The sequence below is a fragment of the Lasioglossum baleicum genome, unplaced genomic scaffold (genome assembly GCF_051020765.1).
Source record: "Lasioglossum baleicum unplaced genomic scaffold, iyLasBale1 scaffold0021, whole genome shotgun sequence".
Lineage (NCBI taxonomy): Eukaryota > Metazoa > Arthropoda > Insecta > Hymenoptera > Halictidae > Lasioglossum > Lasioglossum baleicum.
This window is the reverse complement of record NW_027469081.1, coordinates 1,045,606-1,066,781: the sequence shown is the minus strand read 5'-3', so window position 1 is coordinate 1,066,781 and position 21,176 is coordinate 1,045,606. Positions and strand designations below refer to the sequence as shown.

General features: G+C 39.9%; 1 protein-coding gene across 33 annotated transcripts in view; it reads left to right on the top strand.

Moving 5' to 3' along the window:
• Nucleotides 1-21,176, top strand: part of LOC143219184 (protein muscleblind) — a 520,585-nt gene that overhangs the window by 165,139 nt on the left and 334,270 nt on the right. For 2 of the 33 annotated variants that reach the window (XM_076445103.1, XM_076445114.1), the window contains one exon: nt 37-2,475. The exons of 29 other annotated variants lie outside the window; for them this stretch is intronic. In XM_076445103.1, coding sequence (XP_076301218.1) covers nt 37-140 — 104 coding nt within the window. In that variant the 3' untranslated portion in view covers nt 141-2,475. Of the gene's footprint in view, nt 1-36; nt 2,476-21,176 lie in introns of those variants that run through there. 2 more of the 33 variants (XM_076445105.1, XM_076445106.1) reach the window with 2 other exon arrangements.

Sequence of the window (21,176 nt, the reverse complement as noted above, 5' to 3'; positions counted from 1 at the left end):
CCTCCTTTAAACAAAATTCTCTGTTTGTTGTTGCAGGTGAGCTATCGATAGGTCGACGTCTAGAATATTCTCGAAACGTAAGTGTCGAACAGTTACATACATATATTCACAGGCACAGACTTACTACAATTCCGAGATGATGTACACTAATTCGTGGAATCGACTATTTGGATTCATAAATTAGTATCATAATTGTCTTTTTTCCTGGTTCCATTGAAACATTGGTCCCGTGATGATATTTTTCGAAAGGTTACCTTTTTAACATTCTCTATTTCGAGAGCATTCGGAATTTGCCTGGGGACGTTGCAGAAAAAGAAAATGATGCCTAAGAAAAAGATAGGTAACATCTCTATCTATCTTGCTCAGTCTGCTGTAGACGTAGGTCGTTACTTTCAATCGCGTAGCGTTGATGGTCACTGTGGCTAATGATGAACGTCATCGATCGAAAAAAAGCAGGCAAAATCAGTTGCATTTTATGTTCTGGGTTCTATATTAGGTACCTAAGATGCTATTTTAGAGCGAGCGACGAAGTGTTACATACAGTATTTAATAAAAGTCACCGTTTAAAGATATTTAATCAAATACCAAAGCTTCCGAATCGATTAAACCTAGAATTTATTAATTCATCCCTACGTCCCGAATGAAAGACATCTACACGTACGAGGATAAAATTTTAAAATTTCGAACCGTAAAACAGATATCATATCTTCTGGTATACTAGTCCGGGCTTTTAAGAATCCTCTAGCCACGCAGAAGACTACGAGTTTCGTGTCTGGAGGTCCAATATTGAAATATGGCAGTTTCGTCAGGTGTCTGCGTCATAAATTCGCAGTGCTCTCTCACGACAGCAAATTCGGGTCCGAGGAGGAAACGTGTTTCCAGCCTTTCAGTTTCTATTTTCTCAATTTCGCGTTCTCCCTATTTCTCATTCTGGCAAGCAACGGGATGCGCGACGCGAGGAGCGCCGCCGTTTTGGCCGAAACCGTCGTCGTTCCGTCTATTTTATCGGAGAACGTCGATCGCTGCCGCGAGCAGAAGACTGCAATTTTGAAGCGAAGCTTTTCGTCGACACTTTCGTCCCCTCCGACCCCGTTCGCTCTTTCATCCTCCTTTCCTCTTTGCCTCCGCGCTCACCTCTTATCGCGTTTATCGTGCTTCTCGTCCGACACGTTTGCGCGAAAGTCATTCCCAATCGATAACCGGCGTCTGGGCACCTCCGTTTCGGAAAATGTTTTTGCCGAACCGAGTCTCTCTAACCAAACACCGATTGCGTTCTTCGTTCGAGGCCTCCATCGTTTCTCTTTGGTCGTTCTTGACGAACCGATACGGAGCAATATGAATGTTTAAACGCGCCGCGGAACAACCACTCTCTATCAGAGATGCACACAATGTGTTCCGCCTTGTTATCGTCACAGTACACGCGAACCTGTTTTTGCGCGGCAGATAAAGACCGCGGGAAAAAAACCGCACATACAAAAATATTCACAAACTTCATAAATAGCTATAACAAATAATTTTTCACAACAGATTAAAGAAACTTCCTTTTATGCGGTGGATAGGGACCGCATAAAGAAAGTCTCACTTGGAAAATATGTCGAAGCTTTGCGAAATAGCGAGACAGTGCTTTCCGAACAAAATAAATAATTAAATTGCACTTGAAAACATTTTAAAAAATCCTAATTTCTCATTTTAAACATGGAGAAATTTTCAAAATGTAGGTACACAATTCAATTGTTTTTGCTTTGGGGAAAACCGTGAAAATAGAAACGCAACAGTTTTCGTTTCTCCACTTATTTAATGTACACGTGTGTATTCAGGTTCATTTTTTTTAAGGGCTTATTTACTCTAAAAATACTGTTCAAAATTACTAATCTCTTGCAGACACGAACATGGGAATGCAAAGAACAAGAGAATTGAAGGTGATACATAAGTACTGCTTTGTTTCTTAATTTGCGATTTTTCTAAGCGAGCACATCTCTAAAGTAGGCTTTTCCCCTTGGTTTATCGGTCCCCTACACGCTCCCGAAGTTTTGATAGTTAATCGGGGAACACCCGGTATATTAGGCTGGTTAACCTTCACGACGCTGAACTGCAAGACTATCGCATGAAATGTACTTCTAACGTAATGTTTTGCCACTAGAAAATTTCATGGATCATCCATCAACATGTTCTTCTCTGTTTCAAGTGCTCGATCTTGGTAATATTGTTTTGGAGGTATTATTGTACGTTAAAGCGGTGAAGAAACTTCCGCTTGCCACATTTTCAAACATGGGGATATTTGGTTTCGTATTCGTATGTACATAGACCTAGCATTCAGTCTGTTTATGTCTGACAGTTTATTAATGTTAATACTGTGTTGAGAAACGTCGCGTCGTCAGAAGTACAACTCCTCATCCATTTTTCTATGTTTTAACCACGTGCTAAGCTAACTACGGGAAAACATTTAGCCTAAATGTTCCACCTACAGTTCTCCAAGTGCTTTTTCAACTTCCGTTTTTTCTTGCGTCTTTTCTTTCTATTTGTTTCCTGCATTCCATCAGTGTTCGTACAAAGCATTTCTAGGTTTCTGTGGCCCTTCTTCTTTGCTGCTATCGTCATTTTTAATGCGTCGTAGGTCGTCCAGAAAATTAGTCAAAAGGCAAAGCTTCGGTACACCAAGAATTAACTATGATTCTAATATACACTCAAACAGAAATATTCATAATGTAATTCGTTAAATCGCGACACTCTGGATACTCACGAACTAATAATATGTGACCCTTCATTTTTAAATTTTCGTTATTTATTTTTAACTTTCAACGTATTGTTTTATGAGCAAACGATTGAATTTGGGAAATATTAAAACCAGCATCATTATTGGAATTTGGTTCGTAACAGGTACAACGCAATTATGTGCTGCATCACTAAATTATTCGAAAATGTGGTACCGAATCATAATGTAAACCTGTTAATAAATTCTATTCGAGAGAAGATCAGTCACACAAATTCAATATGGAACTATGTACATATTATCAAGGGGATTTTTATTCTTCTCGGTGCGAATTAATCGTCGTTAAAATTCCCTTATGGGTATTGCGTGATATTTTATGCTGCGTTGATATCGAGCTGCGTAAAGAAATAAGCCCGCAATAGTGTCCGTAAACATCGGGCTCTGTGCAGGTTATATGCTCATAATTTGTGGTTAAATTAAACGCGGCTGGCCAGACTACCGCATTTTTATTTTACGCGGCTTATGAAATACGTTTCTTGGCTATTTCCACCGCGGTTTCAGATTTTAACACATAAACAAGTCCTTTTAAACGCTGAATTAGCGCGTGTAACGTTAATTTGGCCTTCAAGGAAGATTTACACGAAATTTGGAGAACGAACGCAGAATTTTTGCCGCGCCACTTTGTAATTCGAACCTTGATTCCTTGTTTACTTGTAAGGACGTCTAAAAACCGTATCACTGTACTTACATGCAGTTTCTACAATTAGTTATGATCGAAACACCTTCGCAAACTGCTGTAGTACAATTTCGTTGATATGATCGTATTAGCATAATTTTGAAAAATCTATGGTTCATGGCTAAACACTTTTTAATGGAACCTTCAATAGCAACTGCGATTTTCATTGCGAACTAACGGCACGCGACCGTCACTACCAATATGGCGGTGCCCTTACCTGTCAAAAACACTGCAGATTGCTCAAATTTAAGCAAGCATAATTCCTGAACCATTGATCCTACAGGATCGAAAAATCTCGATACAAATCTACTGGATTTATGGGCGAAAGGCACAAATTTTGAGTCCGGTGAAGTAAAGACCAGCCGAAAATCTTAATTGACTTAAATTTACAAGTTAATTTTTCCGATAGTGAATTCGATTTAATATCAAGAACTGTATCAGCTCTGCTTCCAATAAAGCTGGCTGCGGAAGCATTATATGTCGAAAGGATTCCAACTTATTAACAGCGAATGCAGCAATAAATTTTATGTTGCAATCACTTAAAGATCAGGGCACGCCACTGTCTGAGGAATTATACAGTGCATTGGAAATTCGTATACAGGAAAGGCATGGTGAACTAGAAAATATTTTAAGGTATTTACATAATTATATAACGACTTTAAAAAAGAAAACGGAAAGGAAGAAAAGAAGCTAACAAGGTCAAATTTAGTTAAGTTCGTCGTCAATTTCCACAAAAACATTTATGAAAACCGAACACAAATCTATCCAGATGAATTCGTTGAAGATGATGTTGATATCGAAAAAGAATTGTCTCCCGGGAAGAAATCACAATCAGTTATAAATAAAAAAATTGCCACGAACACTAATACAAAAAATAGATTTATCCAAAACCGTCAGACGAGCGACCGAGTTGTTAGAAGATGAAGGACATCGAGGCAAATATTTGGAGAAAGTATATCGCTCATTATTAACAGTACCACCAACCAGCGTGGATGCGGAAAGGGCATTTTCAACTGCAGGTAATTTGTGCAAAAAAATACGTTCAAGGCTTAATGATAGTTCAATAGATGCATTATGTTTTTTACAATCACATTATACCACAGTATATCGGTATTAATACCAGAAAAATACCGAATACCGGTGTTGTATTTTTAGCGCGGTATTGCAATCCCTATTAACAACGCTGTTAGGTATTTTTTACCGTCCGTCGGAGGAAGAAAGCGACGGCAAGGACAAAGCCAACGACGACAACGAAGACAACGAAAACGACGGCGACGACCACGAAGCCGACGACGACGACGACGACGACGACGATGGATAGATCGTTAAGACGCGGCTTAATACGAGAAACGCGTATTATTTTATTTCTCCTTTGGTTCCCCGGTGGACAGGGAACAATTAGAAAGATAATTACAATGAAAGTTGCATCTGCCGGATGGGCGGAGAATCCCTGGTCTATCATTCGCCGGTTTTTCCCCTCCACCGGATCACCATCCCTCCTCTCCCCCTATACCTTTTTAACCGTCGTATTTTTGTAACTTTAATTATCACGTGTTCCCTGCAGTTCCAGGCTACTGGGATTTTCTACCGGCTTGTATATATGTTTACCCATTTACTAGCGAGGCCATTTACTGGCAGCGCACTAAACGTAGTTATTCACGATAGCAGAGGCGCAACGAGCCCGTTCAATCTCCATTGGGAATTTGGTACGACCAGCTAATTTCGGAGTCTGTTATCGACGTCGTAGGATTTTCAGCTCCCATTTATTTCTACGCTCTACTTCGGCGCCGCCACTGCCCCTGGACCTGCTCGAGCTAACGTTAAAAGCTAAAATTCGTCGTGTACGCCGACCCCACAATCACCTCGAAAAAGTTACTCTTTTCCTTCCTCCTTGATATGTAGCTATCTGCTCCCATATATCAGGTTTAAAAAACGATTAGGCTGCGGACTCGTTCGAAGTCGCCGAAAGCCGTTTTGGAGTCGAGTCCTTTAGCTTTAGAATGTAACGTGGTGATGGAATAATAGTTTGATTGTCGGAGATATTCTCTCTGTTTTGAATTTGGATAAATTCAACGAAAACGCCAAAGCTATTTGTCAGTGAAATAATCATTTTTGCAGACCGTGTTCTTCTTTTGGTGTGTTGTGTTCATTTGTGAGACTACAGTGTGCTATTTATTTAATCGCACCCGGTCGGTTGGATTTTTATTGACAACAAAAACAGTTATGTACGTCTTTTAGTATATTCTTTATTATATTATGCTTGCTAGCCCATGTGAATCGTCATCAATTTTCTAATCGACGAATAGTTTGTCTTTTATAGAGATGTATGATATAATTGTTTAGATTTTTCTCAAAATCATTTATCAAAGAGAAGAAATGCACAAGACTGGAGCACTACATCTTAACTATTATCCTACATTTCAGGAGATTATTTTTTCCAACTAATTCTGAAAATAAGTAGGTACACATTACGTGCTAATTAAAAGGAAATTTGTATTTGATTCATGTCGCATCTTAAGATTTTTATTTCCGTATGCAATAAAAGAGCGAATGCTTTAAACGCATCCTACATTAAATATTACTTAACTCCTACTCGTTCGTCTTTCTACATTCTCCGTATTTGAGAATGGCAATCCATTTTACAATTAAAAAGCCAGCCAGAAATTTGTCCAGTAAAGCAATAAATTTTGCCGTGATGCGCCTGCTTTTTTATCACGACCGCTTTAAACGGAAACCAGGACGTCGGCTTTAATGCCTATTAGCCACGCCGGAAATTGGACACACCATAAAAATTTCAGTGCAGAGAAATGACAAGAGGTGAGAGACCACTGGGGTTTCAGAGGATGAGGCAAGGGAGAACGGACGAGGAAAATAATACGGCGGAGAACGATAGGGGGATGGAAGGTGGAATGTGAAAAACTGACGGAAGAAGAACAAACGAGAAAGAAAAAAGCATCTGGATCTCAATAATAAAAGGATTCATATGTTTTATGCATAATAACACACATATATAAAAATGTCAACGTACGACAATTCACAAAGCTTGTAGAAAAATAAGGCCATACGTTGACCGTTAACTTCACAAACAGTTAATCGCTTGGTAGACATTTCATCTGAAATGAAAATATTTTGTATTTCCGTGGCGTTCTGTCAAACAATAAACCACCACCCCTCGCAAAAATATTTGGTCGGAACAGAAAATGAACTTCTTAATATTTCTAACGGTGAAAACGACGATGGAACATCAAAAAATGTTTCGGGGATGATTAAACCCTTACTTAAATTAGAGTCCAATTTGTCTATTTGGTAATACGTTATGAACAAACATATTTATTATTTGATTTATATGTAAAATAAAAATGTTTTGCATTGATTCTGGATAGTAGGAATAATATAAAAATTGATTTCATCCCTTTTAACGACTTCGTTACATTAAAAACAACATCACAGCATTCTTGAACTTTTTAAATCTTTTCCTTTTTTACATTTCACCGAACCAATTTCTTCGATCCGCAGACTAATAACGAGTTTCGTCATTGCACTTGCCTTTATCGTTTCTGATAATACTTTCCGCGTTAGAAATATGAATAATTACTAGACAGCAAAATGTGTAAGCGTAATTTAAAACAATGAAAACATTAGTAGAATTAATAAATACTGTTATATGATTTTCAACCTATTAAACAGATCAAGAGAGCAAACAAATTTCTATTTCGTTCCAGTTTGTTGCAAATCGGGTAGAACATTTTTATTTTGCATAAAGATATCGGCTGTCTAATAATTACAACGATGGACACTTGAATAACTTTTTCCAAGGGTGGTACTTTGAAATCAGGATGCAGTAGTAGAGGAATTCTGAAGTTACATTTGCATAGTGAAAATTATATTGTGCCGAGCTATCGAGAGTTGACGAGGTGAACGAATAAGGATGAAATATTTTTGATCGACGCCGGTACCTCTGGAAATATTCCATGTGCCATCTAAACTGTGGTGCCCAAGGTTGTTCGGAACCCAACTTATAAAAACTGTAGGTCCCGTCGCGAAAAATCCTAACAGGATTAAGTGCGACGTAAAATAACCGATAAAAAAAAGATATTTTTGATCGTATAGATATACATGGAAAATAACGAAAAGCGTCTCCTGTATCCCTGGTTTCCGCCACTTTAGCGGAGGCAAATTGGCAAGTTGCGCTGCATAACAGCTTTCCCAGTGGCCGCTTCAGCATATTCAAAACGCAATGAATTTCTCTAGTGTCGCTGACCGACGCTGCATGCCGGCCTCTGGAAAACTAAATTACTTTTAACCTACGTAGAGGCATATATCGTTCTTGCATTTTTGAGCTTTTTCACTTGATTATTCTAGCACAGAACATTTCCAGACCGCCGAGCCGGGCAAATTTTACCGAATAGAAAAATGTTTGTGAACACGTAAACGTTTTACCTACTAGATGTTCGTGTTATACAACATCATCATTGGATAGAATAGAGGCGTGTAAAAAGAGTGTTCTGTGGTGCATACTGAAAGTTTTGGATCGGTTATACTAGTGTGTCCGAGTAATGTTCATCACTAGACAGCGGATTTTAAGCATTTATGACAAAAAAATGAGTAGGTGTATATTTAAAACAGTAAAAACATTGGAACAATATAAAATTACGTATTATTTTCAGCCTATTAACCCTTTACACTCGGTTGTCCCCTCTGAGACACAAAATATTGTTCACATTATTAAATATATCGATATCTAATCAACTACTAAACATTTAGGCATTGTATGTGGTATTATACCAATTTCATATCCATAAAATTTCAAGAATCATAGGGAATGGAAATATTCTAGATCGGAAGAAATGTTTAAACGCATGAAGTTTAAACGAAAGGGTTAAACGCATTAAGAAAGGGGAAATAAATTTCCATTTCACTCGAGTCTGTAGCGAATCAGGTAAAAAATGTTTATTATGCATAAAGGTCTGTTCATCACATTGGTCGAGAAAAAAAAAACTTTTTACAAACCACGCTTATATTAAAATGCACCGAAAAGGAGAAAATAATATTTTTGGACATTAGCGACTATAAATAAAAGCGTGGAGCGCTAAACGTCTCGAGTCTCTAGCTCTCATCGGGAAGGGATTTAAAATTCGATTGCAATATTTGACGCATACAACAACGACAACGACAACATCGAAAAATACCATTAAATTATCGATAGAAAATTCACAAGATACACGGTTTCATGCATAAATCTCGAGTCTATGCAAAGCTGATGAAAAATGTGGCGAGCAGAGAAAAAGTTCGAAAATGAAGGAAGTCGAAGTCATGGAGATCGCGCTGTTCACTTTCGGCGCGGTTCCTTACCAGACGAATGATTAATTAAAAGTCAGGCACGCGCCTAATGAGTTACAGATAAATGCTCCGTGTTGCGGCCACTGTTTACTTAGTTGAGGTCGGTCATAAATCAGCGTCTTATCGACACGTAAAAAGTTGTAGGTACCGTTAAGAATAGTCACTTTCAAGAACCCGACCGCTTACACGCAGCGATCGTCAGTGATCGATCCTTCTTCGATCGTTCCCTCTGCGAACAGCCTCGAGATAATTCATTCCTCGGTGTATGTACATAGTTAACCAGCGTTGCTCTTTCCCCGCATAAATTTCACGTTGCTCGGAACAACAAAATAATCAGCTCGATGGAGAGAAGATCGACGCGTAATTCGCTTAATTAACTCCACCCTTGATAGTGTACTTTATCTCGGCGAATAGTTTTCTTGGCGTGTACTCCTCCTCTTTTAATGAATCCCATTGTTTCTGGAAACCAGCAAGGCTCGTCCGATCGTGTATTAAGCAATTCGTACAAGTTTTACTTTCATTTTTTGAATCTTTAGTTATATTGATCGATTCACTCTTACGCTGCTTGATAATCAGACTGCGGATCTTTATGCAAAATAAAAATTGTTTACATCAATTGCAAAGAACAGGAGTTGCAAAGAATTTGTCAACTGTGTCAAGTTGCACCTACCCATTTTTGTCATAAATGCATAAAATCCGCAGTCTATCGATAGTTGATAATTGGACAGCGGATTTGATGCATTTATGACAAATATGAGTAGGTGTAATCTAAAACAGTAAAAACATTAGAAGAATTCATAAATACTGTTATATTGTTGATCTCTCTATTGAGCATATTGAGAATGAAAATAATTTTCTATTTTACTCCAGTTTGTGTTGCAATTCAGGTAGACAATTTTTATTTTGCATAAAGATCCGCTGTCTATTGACAATTAACATTATCATGTTTAGAAGAGCAAAACTGTTTCTTTAAAACAAATTTCGGAAGAAGCATGGTCCCAATGGACGTCGTAGTGAAAAATTTAAATAGCTGTGTAAAGGTCTTGTCGATATATCTGAAGGAAAGAAAAACGATTTAAGTGATTTATCGTTTATCGATTTCGATGTTGGGTCATTTTTAGACCTATTTTCTACTTGTGAATGGAGTTCAAAAGGCATAAAATATGGTGTTAACCCTTAGTACTCGTGTGGTGCCTCTGAGGCGCCGCTAAAAATTGCTGTACCATTATTTAAAATATTCTTTACATTATTGGAGATTTTAATTTCATTTTAACACGAAAATTGAACATTTCTTTCGACCTAGAATAATTCCATTCTATATCATTTTAAAAATTTTGTGGATACGCAATTGATATAACACCTTATGCAATACTTAAATGTTTAGTATTTGTTTAAATCCCAACATATTTAATAATGTAAACAATATTTTGAATAATGGCACAGCAATTTTTATTGATGACTGTATTTTTAAAAGTATGTCTGTGTTTCGTTTTCATATGCGAACTCTTTTTGAACAAATGCGAACTTTTCTAGTGAGGATACAGTGGTTTTAGAAATGATCACAAGCAAATTCACATAGTAAGTACATCGATAGACCCGGCACAGGAAAGAAAAATTAGATGGAACATGCCAAACCGGAATTCTTTTCGAATTTATACGAATTTGTCATAGTTGGAAACTTTGAAAATTCTCAGCGTTGAATATAGCTTTCGCACGGTTCAACTTTAGCCGATGACCCGATAGGAATCCTATCATAGGATCAAACGCGCGGAAGCAAAAAATTTGGAGGTCCGCGACGTGCGATACCTCGCAGAAACATGAATGTCGCGCAGGGGAAAGTTTGAACGCGAACGTGTTCATGCGTGTTCACGAGTTTCTGTATATTTCTCTTTGAGCAGATTTATTCCAGGGCATAAATAAACAGAGTCCGTAAGACAGTAAGTCAAACGTTGAAACACGTCGCAGCAGTTTCGTGTATGCCGCGAGAAACTTCCTGAATATCGCGAACGACTGTAAATCGAACGACGAGAAAACTAGACGAACTGTTTCGAGCTTGCATCTGATTTCCTATCGCTGGCATTTTCCCCTTACGTCATGTTAACATTTTCCCAGTCTTCGAACAATACTAAGCGAAACTTGTCGGAGTACCTTCGATGTGTGTTAACGTACATGCTTCCCAAATCGATATATGACGGTAAATATGAAAACATCCAACGGTACTACACACATGCTAATTATACCACAATCAAGTGGTAGCTTTAAAAAAATCGACATTCTTGAGTAAAACCAATAAATAGAATGTAATTTCTATTAGTACACGAGAGAACATGTTATACTCTAAATGGGTATTATAAAAAATTATCGAATTTGGAAACTTCATCATAACCCATTACTGGTTCAGTAATGTCGCGTATTGTTTATGTATCTTAGATGTTTCCATTCGTTAAATTTGCAATAACTTAACAACGATGGGAGCCAGCTGACGAGTAGATATCAGAGCTTCTCGAATGCTTACTTATCGAAATACTAATATCCGCTATACCGCGCTAATAGTAATATCGGTTGATAATGACGGATACGAGGCCGCTTGGAGATTTTGCCACCGCGATATGAAACCGAAACGAGAAGCGTGCACTCTTAGAAATGAATTCGAACGTACAAGAGGGTGAAATCGATCACCGTTAAAACTGTTGACCTCGATAAACGATATACCCCCTGTAATTGTAAAGTAGGACGTGGATATGCAACGGATTTTCATATCTCCGCGCATATTATAAACGTTATCTTATGATTTGAAGATATTGCGCGGCGCAATGAAATTGTTGGGATGTCCCCGCGAACTACATACTACCTAAGTAGCTGTTCCACTGGCAGCATTATTGGCTGCCAAGGGCACGGCTAATTAAGAAACAACGTCGCTATTAGACGAATATCGTGGTAAATTGGTGCAAATTACTTATGCCGCGGTATATGTTGCCGTTTACAGGCGTCTCGTTTTCTGAACCAAAGAATTCTTCGGACATGTGTTTCAGATCCTTAATGCTGGGTTCATACTATCGTTGTAGACCTTGATGGGTGCACGTCAAAATCATAAAATATGTTTGCAGATCTTTTATTTGCGAACGCAAAACGAAATGTTCGAAGTAGACGCGTTTCTGGTAGAATATATTTAACACTAAATTTACCGAGCACTAGAAACGATTAATATTTATTTAGATTTTCTGCAATTTTTATGACAATATGTGCTTGGTTAAAGAAACTTGTCGAATCAATTTCCATGCAAGCAACTTTATAATTTGAATAATTGTAAAACGAAAAATATAAAACTGGTCATTTGACCGGCAGTGGTAAGTTTAGTGTTAATAAGTAGACAGCGGATATTTTATGCAAAATACAAATTTTCTAGCTTCATTGTAACAAAGTGGAGTGAATCAGAAATTTATTTTCTTTCAAAATATGTTTAATAGGTTGAGAACAATAAGTTTAAGTATGATTAAAACGATTTCACTTTATAAATTTGAGATAAAGATTCTGAACAGAGTCTATAATAAATATATGTATGTTATTAATTTCCTTTGAACCGAAATAAAATTCTATTTTGGTTTCGTTAATGTACAGCTATTGGAGAACACGTAGGCATACATTAGATATATAAATGTCCTCCTTCCTTAATCACCGAAACCGTAAAATAAATCGTAGCCCAAGGGGCGGAATTAGTAGAAGTATCGTTTTGAAGGCAGACCACTTGTGAAACTGCTACGTATCCCTGCAGAAGTTCGAAAATCGAGGTAATACGGGATTTCTAGCTAGCATATGTATACCAGTGTCTTATCAGCATGAAAAGCAGGCACAAACCAGTGTCTTATCAGCATGAGAAGCAGGTACAAACCAGTGTGTGGAGGGTGACGAGGGTGCTTCTCTCTTTATCGTCCTGCCTCAAGGAAGCGAGGCACGCGTTTTATCAATTTTTCCCCCTTTAGCTTCTCCCCGGTATATACCTACGGTCGCGAGTTTTCGTGACAAGGGCCGATCTAGACATTGATTGAAAGTTCCGAAGCTTGCTTACTCCTTTCCCACTCGGTAGAGACGCTCGCTGTTATTCCTTCCTTAGGCGTCAATCGCTGCTTGATTAAATTTATGGATGGTAAAAAGCTGTTGTTGGGTAGAAGGCCAACGATGGCGGGGAGTCCTGCTCGTAAACCGCACAACGGTGTCTTACTCGAGCTATTCCACTCGTTTCGCCGGCTGTGCCCTGAGCTTCCTTCTCAAATTAAGGACTGCGGGAGTCTTAACTCGCGTATACGAGGCTTGGAAGGATACTCTAAGCTGTACCGATGTCCTTCGATTTTCCTCGTAACGCTCCGTCTTTCCACGCTACTCGGATAAACCATATCCCTGAATACGAGCTCCGTCGTAAAAGTGGTTGTTGCTCGCCTAACTGTATTACCTTCTCTCTCGTCTGCTTTGTCTCTATTGCGTTAGACCCTCTATTTTCTTCCACTTTCCCTTTCTCTCCATCTTTCTCTCTCTCTTTTTCTATCACCCTCTCTCTCTCTCTCTCTCTCCACTCCGATGCCCTATCCTCACACGTGTGCGTTGTATTACTTTTTATTCTCCTTAGACCTATAAACGCGACTAATAGCCCGATGGCTTTTCGGACGACCATAATCCAGCCGAAGGACCACCTCGCGAATAGAACGACTCCATTGTCATGGTTATCCTTGGTTATCCAATATGTATATACCTACTACACACATATCTCTTTACAGGGTGACAAGAAATAACGGAGTTAATCATTTCTTATTATAATTCTGTCAAATCGACGAATTTTGAAAAACCAAATAATAACAACCACAACATGGACCTTTAGTATTCATATTCTGAATCCGCTCGAAGGGTGGCCACTTCGAAACTTCTTAAATATATGAGTACCAAAGGCCTATGTTATGGTTGTTATCATTTGGTTTTTCAAAATTCGTCGATTTGACAGAATTATAATAAGAAATGTTTAACTCCGTTATTTCTTGTCACCCTGTATACGTATGCGTGTATGTGTGTGCGTGTGATGTATGTATACATATATCTATATCTGTACTTCTATTGAAATTTTACGCGATGCTGCTTTCAATTTCCTGTTTCGATGGCAGGCCGTACAGCCTTTGTTCGCGCGCGATAGCTACTGGGCGCGGCGTAATTCGTTGCACGACAGGATATGCTGGGCTGTTCGCGAGTAAATCGTGTAGCGCGTGGTTTTTCTGCGAAGTTCACTTTTCTTTGTAACAGACGTGGCCGGCCATAATGAATATGATTCGATTAAGACTCGCAACGAGAAGGCGTCACACAATGTCAGCTATAATGCCTCGAAACTTGCTATTAGCGTCGGATCGTTTATAAGGAATTGTCGGGGATCGTAACATTTTCCGGTAACAAGTGACTTCCGATCCATTCTTCCTCGTTAACCGTGACTCTAAATTGCCAGTTGTAGTGCAGGATAAATGTTGAATTAGATTCATCGCATTACGATCCGTATCGAAAGAGTTGAAATATACGAGGGTAACCCGCAAAGTGTAAAACTCTGATTTTTATTATTAGCTCTTTCTATTATTAATTCATTAAACAACAAGTGAGAACTTTTAGCAAAACTTGAATATTGTTTCGTGTACCAAAATGAACCACGTGTGTCTACTTGTAATTACCATTTGCAATTGTAATTTGCAAATTACATCTGAATGTATCGTACGTTGTTATTACTCTGCGCGTATAGCTTCAGCAATCATGTTATCCAATCTTCTGTTAACAAAAGCTCATTTTCTCACCTATGGAGATATACATGCATACACATAGCTTGGAATTGTTAATAATTTGATAACGGAATAAAATCAACCGACGATGCATGTACTTTTATTGGTAGCTACGATAGTGAATAAAAACATCAATTGGGCAACACATGTCCTCCGTATGCTTAAGGGGTAGAGTCGTTTCCAAGATGGGGTTTTTCAGTAGAGAAAGGATGAATCTAGACTGCGATCGCCCTCGAAAGTCCTATTTTTACGTTTACGGGCCGTAATTTGCATTAAAAACGTTTTTTTGATGATTTCAGCGCACTGGTTCGATCAATTGTTATACATAACACGATTTGCAAATTTTCACAATATCTTTATTTCAACGTTTCGATCTTCTTTTAGATCATTCTCAAGAAAATTTTTAAGAATTGCGTCTGTAAATCAGTAATAAATGCTATATTTCAAATTGTGTGAATTTAAGACAAGAGGAACAAATGTTGCTTACTTGCTTAGTGAAATAGAGAATAATTTTTCATAATATAAACTTTAATTTGCATTATATCAAATATAGCTACAGGGACAGAGGTCGCATAGGGAAACTATTTTTTCATGACAGCGTCGACCGCGTCGAAAGTACAAAGGATGCCGAACGTAGAAGGCAGCTCGAGCTTCTTGGTCCCTCGCGGCAATGCCCCCCAGTGGAAGGGGTAGGAGAAGGGACAGTGATCGTGTAGATCCTCAGGGAGCTAGAATCGTGACTTTACTGTACTTGCGCAGCTGTATGCTTCCGAATAATGTAAATTACGCCTCGTAAACGTAAAAATAGGACTTTTGAGGTCGATTATCTAGCGCTTTTGCCATCTTTGCATGATCGAGAAATGGCAAGGCGCGTCTCGCACCCCCGTAACCCTGTAAAAACGAGTCTGCCCCGTTGACGCAGGGTTAATAAGAAAAACAAAGGAAAGTTTGCGCGTCTAATAGAACAGAATCACTAGAGTGTCCCCTTTGTCGAAGCCCCCTATCAACTCCTTATCTGAATTCGTCCAATCTAGCAGGATACTGCGACCGTTCTCAATCTTAAACAAACGCAAAAAGACGATAGACGAATAAACGAATGGAACCGGGGTTCGGTTCATCGATATTCGCAGCAGACGCGTGAGAAACCAAACAGAGACGGTAGAGACGGGAATGGGAGGGAAAAAGGAGGGTTGAAGGTAGATAAAGGAGGAAAGAAGGCAGCAATATCTTCCAAGAAGTAATCCTAGTCATTAGTGTCCCGATCGGTTTGCTCTAATACTGCCAGCTTCGGTATATCCTTCTTCTGGACTTGCTTCTTCCCTGCACGCTTGGAAACCGATCCACCGCCGCCGCGCCGCGCCGTCAGGTGACTAATGGATCCGAGGGCTAGTCCTGATTGTAAATGCAGATGCAGTCGATATACACGGACCTGTACATTCACAGGCACGCGATTACGGATGCGGATGAAAATACGTCTACTTCTTCAATATTAACAACAGCTTCGAAAGGGGAATGAGTTTTTTCCTAGCGAATTTGCATCGTCGATTCGGGGCCAGGAGAAACAGGGGGAGTGATGCAGCAAAAAGGGTTTAGACTGTATACGTAGCTATGTTCTTGGCGAACTGGAGAGAATATCTGAAGTGCATTTTTCTAGGTTTTTTTAGTTGCGACTGTTTCGATCAGAACTCCTGGCCCGATTTCTTGTTTTTCTCAGACCTTTTATTATCCGGAACAGACGTCGGAAAGAATGTGTTTGAATTAAAAATATGTATAGTATACGTTTCGATGGTTGATCTGCTCACATCTTCGATAATGACTACTATAGAAAAGTAACAGTTTTGTAGCCGTTCCTCTTCGATCACATTCTTTGATCCATAACTTGCTTTCATCGTCTCAATATTTCTCATGTTTCGCAAGGTTACGCAAACGCTACTCCGCATAGTAACGAAGTCCGTATATTTATCTTCTAAAAGAAATTAGTTGAGTCTATTAAATGGTGAGCAGAAATGTGTACATGTATGTATCGCAGTTGTGTATTTCGATGTAAAAGAGCAATAAGCGTGCTCCAAACTACACAGCAAATATATTTTTGCGAATATCTTGAAAACTGAAACCGAGGAGCAGTAATCTCATTTTGATGACACGATAATCAGAGAACATGGTTTCGATGTAACACGGTGTAAAATTACGACACATTTCGAAATCATTGAAATCGTTGAAGAGTATCGATTTGCAAGTCATCCGAATCATCACCGATGATTTTAACCAGTGTTTAGGTACGGAAATGAAAAAGGAACACGTTCATTGATCTTAACGAAAGTCGCAATTAATGGAACGGAGGGGATCGAACAAGTCCTCGGTATATCTTTGGCAAAATCCAACCTGCTTCACTTTGCATTTCTCATCACGCGGCTCCTTTACCTTCGCCCTTCCCCGTCGGTTCCCTTCTCCACACGCTCATTCAAAAAGAACTCTCCTCGTTCGCGAGGATCGCCTCCCCCCTACTCTTGTTCCTTCGTTCTCGTAGATCCTTTTCTCGTACCTTTCTTCTCCCTCCTGTTTCTTCCTTCCGTTCTTCTTCTTTCTTTACCCCCATACCGACACCCTCTATCAATTTATTTTTCTCTCTTCGGAGCAGTGGACCGCGTAACGAGCAACGTAAATCAATCGGTTGGCATTGTGGCTTCGTTCCTTCGCCAGCGGTACTCATTCCTACCTTCATAACTCCTCCAGAACATGTAGACCAATGGACTATTTTCATGCACTAACTTCTTGACACAAGTTGGTTTTGCAACGAAACCAGATCTCCAATATTTTTAAAAGATTATCCGAATAGTTGCTCCAAGATTCGAAACAACTATGAAGACATAGTTCCCATTATTTGCTAGCTTTTATAATCTTGAAGCAATTTTTTGTGTAATACTGTAAGGAAAAGCGAAAACAGGTTTATTCATATTAATTATGGCTCGTTTCAATCGTTTCTTTTTGCAATCTGTTGGCGATCGCAGTTTTACAAATTCTTCTGTTATTCCTGATTTTCTATTTTTATAAATTTAGCTGTTAATACATATACACCGTACTTCAACTCTCTAATACCCAGCACAGTTTCGAATATTATTTTGATGATTTCTCGGAGTTTTAAGATTCGCCCGATCCGCGCATCAAATCGTCCCTTGTCTGGTGAATCGACGCGAAACGAAAAACAAGGGAGGGATGCGAGAATGGCTGTCGGAATATGATGAGAATAAAGGTTGGAGGAGGAAGAAGGTGTTGGAGATTTTCTCGTGAGTTCGACCGGGCTGCGGGAAGTTGAGGATCGTTTCACCCCTCTTCGACCACTACGTGCCGAACGCTTTAAGGGGCTTACCTACTTTCAGAGAGAACGCTCGCCGCCTTCTTCCTGCGGAAATCGAATATTTTCAACGGCATTTTCCCTTCTTTCCCGGCGCGGTCAGGAAGAGAGAAAAACTACCGGTGTCACATCTAACCTGTGCGCCGATAGCGACAAACCTCTTCTGCTTCGTGTTTGCGAGTGTTTGGGTCATCGATCGGTACATTTATCAGGCGTGTTTCTCTCTCGATATATTCCACGTTATGTTTACCAGGCCAAGTGAATCGTGAATGAGTTAGGTGTCTGGTTGATGAATCGCGGTCATAAAACATTTTGTTGTCGGTGGTTTTCTTCTCGGTCGCGAAGACGATGTCCACTGACATATCGGCCATATTATTTGGACAATTTCACGTTTCGTGATTTCTTCATGTGTTCGGACATGTTTGTACCAGTGGACATCTTCCTTGATACTTGAGTCAATTTTTCACCTTATATCAAGATTCATTGATCCTTTCATATGTACACTACAGATTTCGTGGGTTACTGTATTTATTTAAGTGCGTTCGCATCTGAAACTTTTGCTATCAAAATATATTGGGTTGGCAAATAAATTAGTTCGGTTTTTTAGAGTGGAATAAATGACGAAAACGGAACGAACTTATTTGCCAACCCAACTTCTCGTCGAGAAGTTAGTTTAAAATCAATTGCACAATTCGTACCGAACAAACAGACAGACAAGAAAGCAAGCTAATAAAATAGGACGTTTTATCTAGCGCTTTTCACTGTTGAAAACACCATCTTTGCTGATGCAAAGATTAATAAGACATTAATAAGAATTTCCCAATTGTTTCCACAGTGCATGAGCTTATGTTGCGCTTTTTCACAATGTCTACCGATTTCACTTTCCCTGAACAGATACGAATCACGTATCGATAAACTACAAGAACAGACAGAGAGTGAAATTCCAGTGTGGACGGAAGAAATTCGAAATTCACAAATATTTTACGCGGACACGGTTTAATATAATATTCGTTCGTGCGGGAGGGAGGAAGAGGGATAACGAGGAAGGGACAGAGGTTGAACGACAGTGACCACCAGGTTGGTTTATGCGAGGTTCATGAGACCAGACCTCGTTTCGCCTTGACTCATATACGCGTCGGGCTACTCGGGCCTCGGTGTCGAAGCCTCAATGCCTTTTTTCCCTGCCCGCCTGCCCTCCTCCCTCTCTTTTTTATCTTTCGGCCCCTTTTTCTTCCCGGCTCTGACTCCCTTTCGCTTCATACGTCCCCGTTCGCGCTCCTTTCGTCACGAGTTTGCATTCACCTTCTATGCGTTGGCCGCTTAATGCGATTTCAGTCTTTCGCAACGATTTTCGCTGGATGCCTCATAAAGGAGGCGCAAGATTCTGATTTACCCAGGCACTCTTCGTCCGTAGACCCTTTGCCACGGAGCAGAAATCGACATAACCGGATACCAGACTTATTTTCAATCATCCCGCGAGAATAAATGTTCTCGTTTCCCTCTGGTGCCTGAAAAGTTTCGCCGAAAAATTTCCTCGTGCTCCGTGTTTCCAGCGTGTGCTCGTTCGAGTAAAACTAATTACTCGCTCTGCGAATCTCGCAAAAACGAAGCCGCAGGAAACGGAATAGGGAATGCAACTTTATGGGTCGGAATCGGAGGAATTTCTGTTTCGGATCATTGTTTCTTTCATTATGTAGTAGGAAAAACTCGATCGCAGTTGGGTTAAGTAGATTCATGCTTCGCATATAAAATCGGAACGTTTTAATGCAGATACGTTTGTTATTCGAATCGAGTTCTTGCAAGTGGAAAGTATGAAGTTATACGCTCAATTAGTGAAGTCCATCTATTGCACCGTGACAGTTGCTTTCTGATTTTATTAATAATTTGACCTGATTCGAAGTTCTCGAGCGAAGATATCGTTCACGTTTAAAGTCTGTGAACATTCGCTTCCTCCCTAAACAATGCAATTAGTGCTCGAGGCGCAATGAAGAAATCGCAGCTTCGACGTTGCACAGGGGAGAATTGAAAAATTCAACCTCCGTCTTGCCCTGAGACACGCCTAAGCCTGGAGGGACAAACGTTATCCCGAAGTACACCGAAATTATGTCCTGGAAGCGTAATAATTCGGTCGGACGAGCAGGCTGAAGATAGCGTCGAGTCTCGACGTGTAATACACGTAAGGCAGGCAGCTTGGCTCCACGCTCGCTTCAGCGATAAGAAAATTTTAACGGGGATGCAGAGGTTATTTCGTGTGATAGGATAAGATGAGGCGGAGGTGTTAAATAGGGCGCGTTATCCGCCATTACTTGCAATTTTCTGTCATTAAACGTCCCTACCGTTCGCCACCCTTGCCCCCCCTTTGCTGCAATTTGTTTCTTGCACCTCGTGCTAGATGTTCGTATCTGTTTTTCTCCGTTTTTCACAGCCATTCTCCGACCCCCTGTTTCCAAACCACCCTGACTCTTTCCTCCTCTCTTTTCCCCTTTCTCTCTTTCTCCCATTCTCGCTCTTCCTCCTTTCGTTTTTTCTCGTGATAGCGGTCTTTCTCCTGGCGGCTCCGCCCTTATTATTTCTTTTTCTTCCTCCCAGTGGCTCTTGATTTGCCCTTGAGACTCGATTTTCGAGCCAAGCCCGCCAATGGTGCCCAATAGGAGGGTTCCAGTCTCCGCGTTGAGGCGTGTTCCACCTCGAACCACTCGCTTTTTCTATTCTCTATTTTGTTATACATATACATGTACATTCGTATGTATGTAGATATTCATATTCATATTTTCCCCATATTTGTTCTGGTACACTCCACCCTTTATTTCAGCTTCCCCACCCCGCTCCTCTTCATCCTATTCTTGTTCAGCATCTCGACCTCCTGTTTCCTTCTCCCTCCGTTGTTCCTTATTTCTTCCAGCCTCGCCAGTCTCGTTCCTGGGTATTCTTCACGTCTGCCGGAACAAATAGGAATTTCAGCGGGCGGTGACGTGCTCGTAAAGCGCAACAAGTTGAGCCCCGACTGAAGGGTGTGTCTCGAAAAAATATTGGGAATTAAGGGAGCGGCCGTCGATGAAAAGATATTTTGCGCCGCGCTTACTTTCCATCCCCTCCTCGCCAGTCTCTATTTAGAATAGGAAATTCGATTTCTTCTTCGGTGATGGATGAGCTGAATTACCAAGAAATTTTAGATTCGTTTCAATCAGAGTTATTCCGTGATAATGTATTTACATCGCATGTCCACGTTGATCCCGT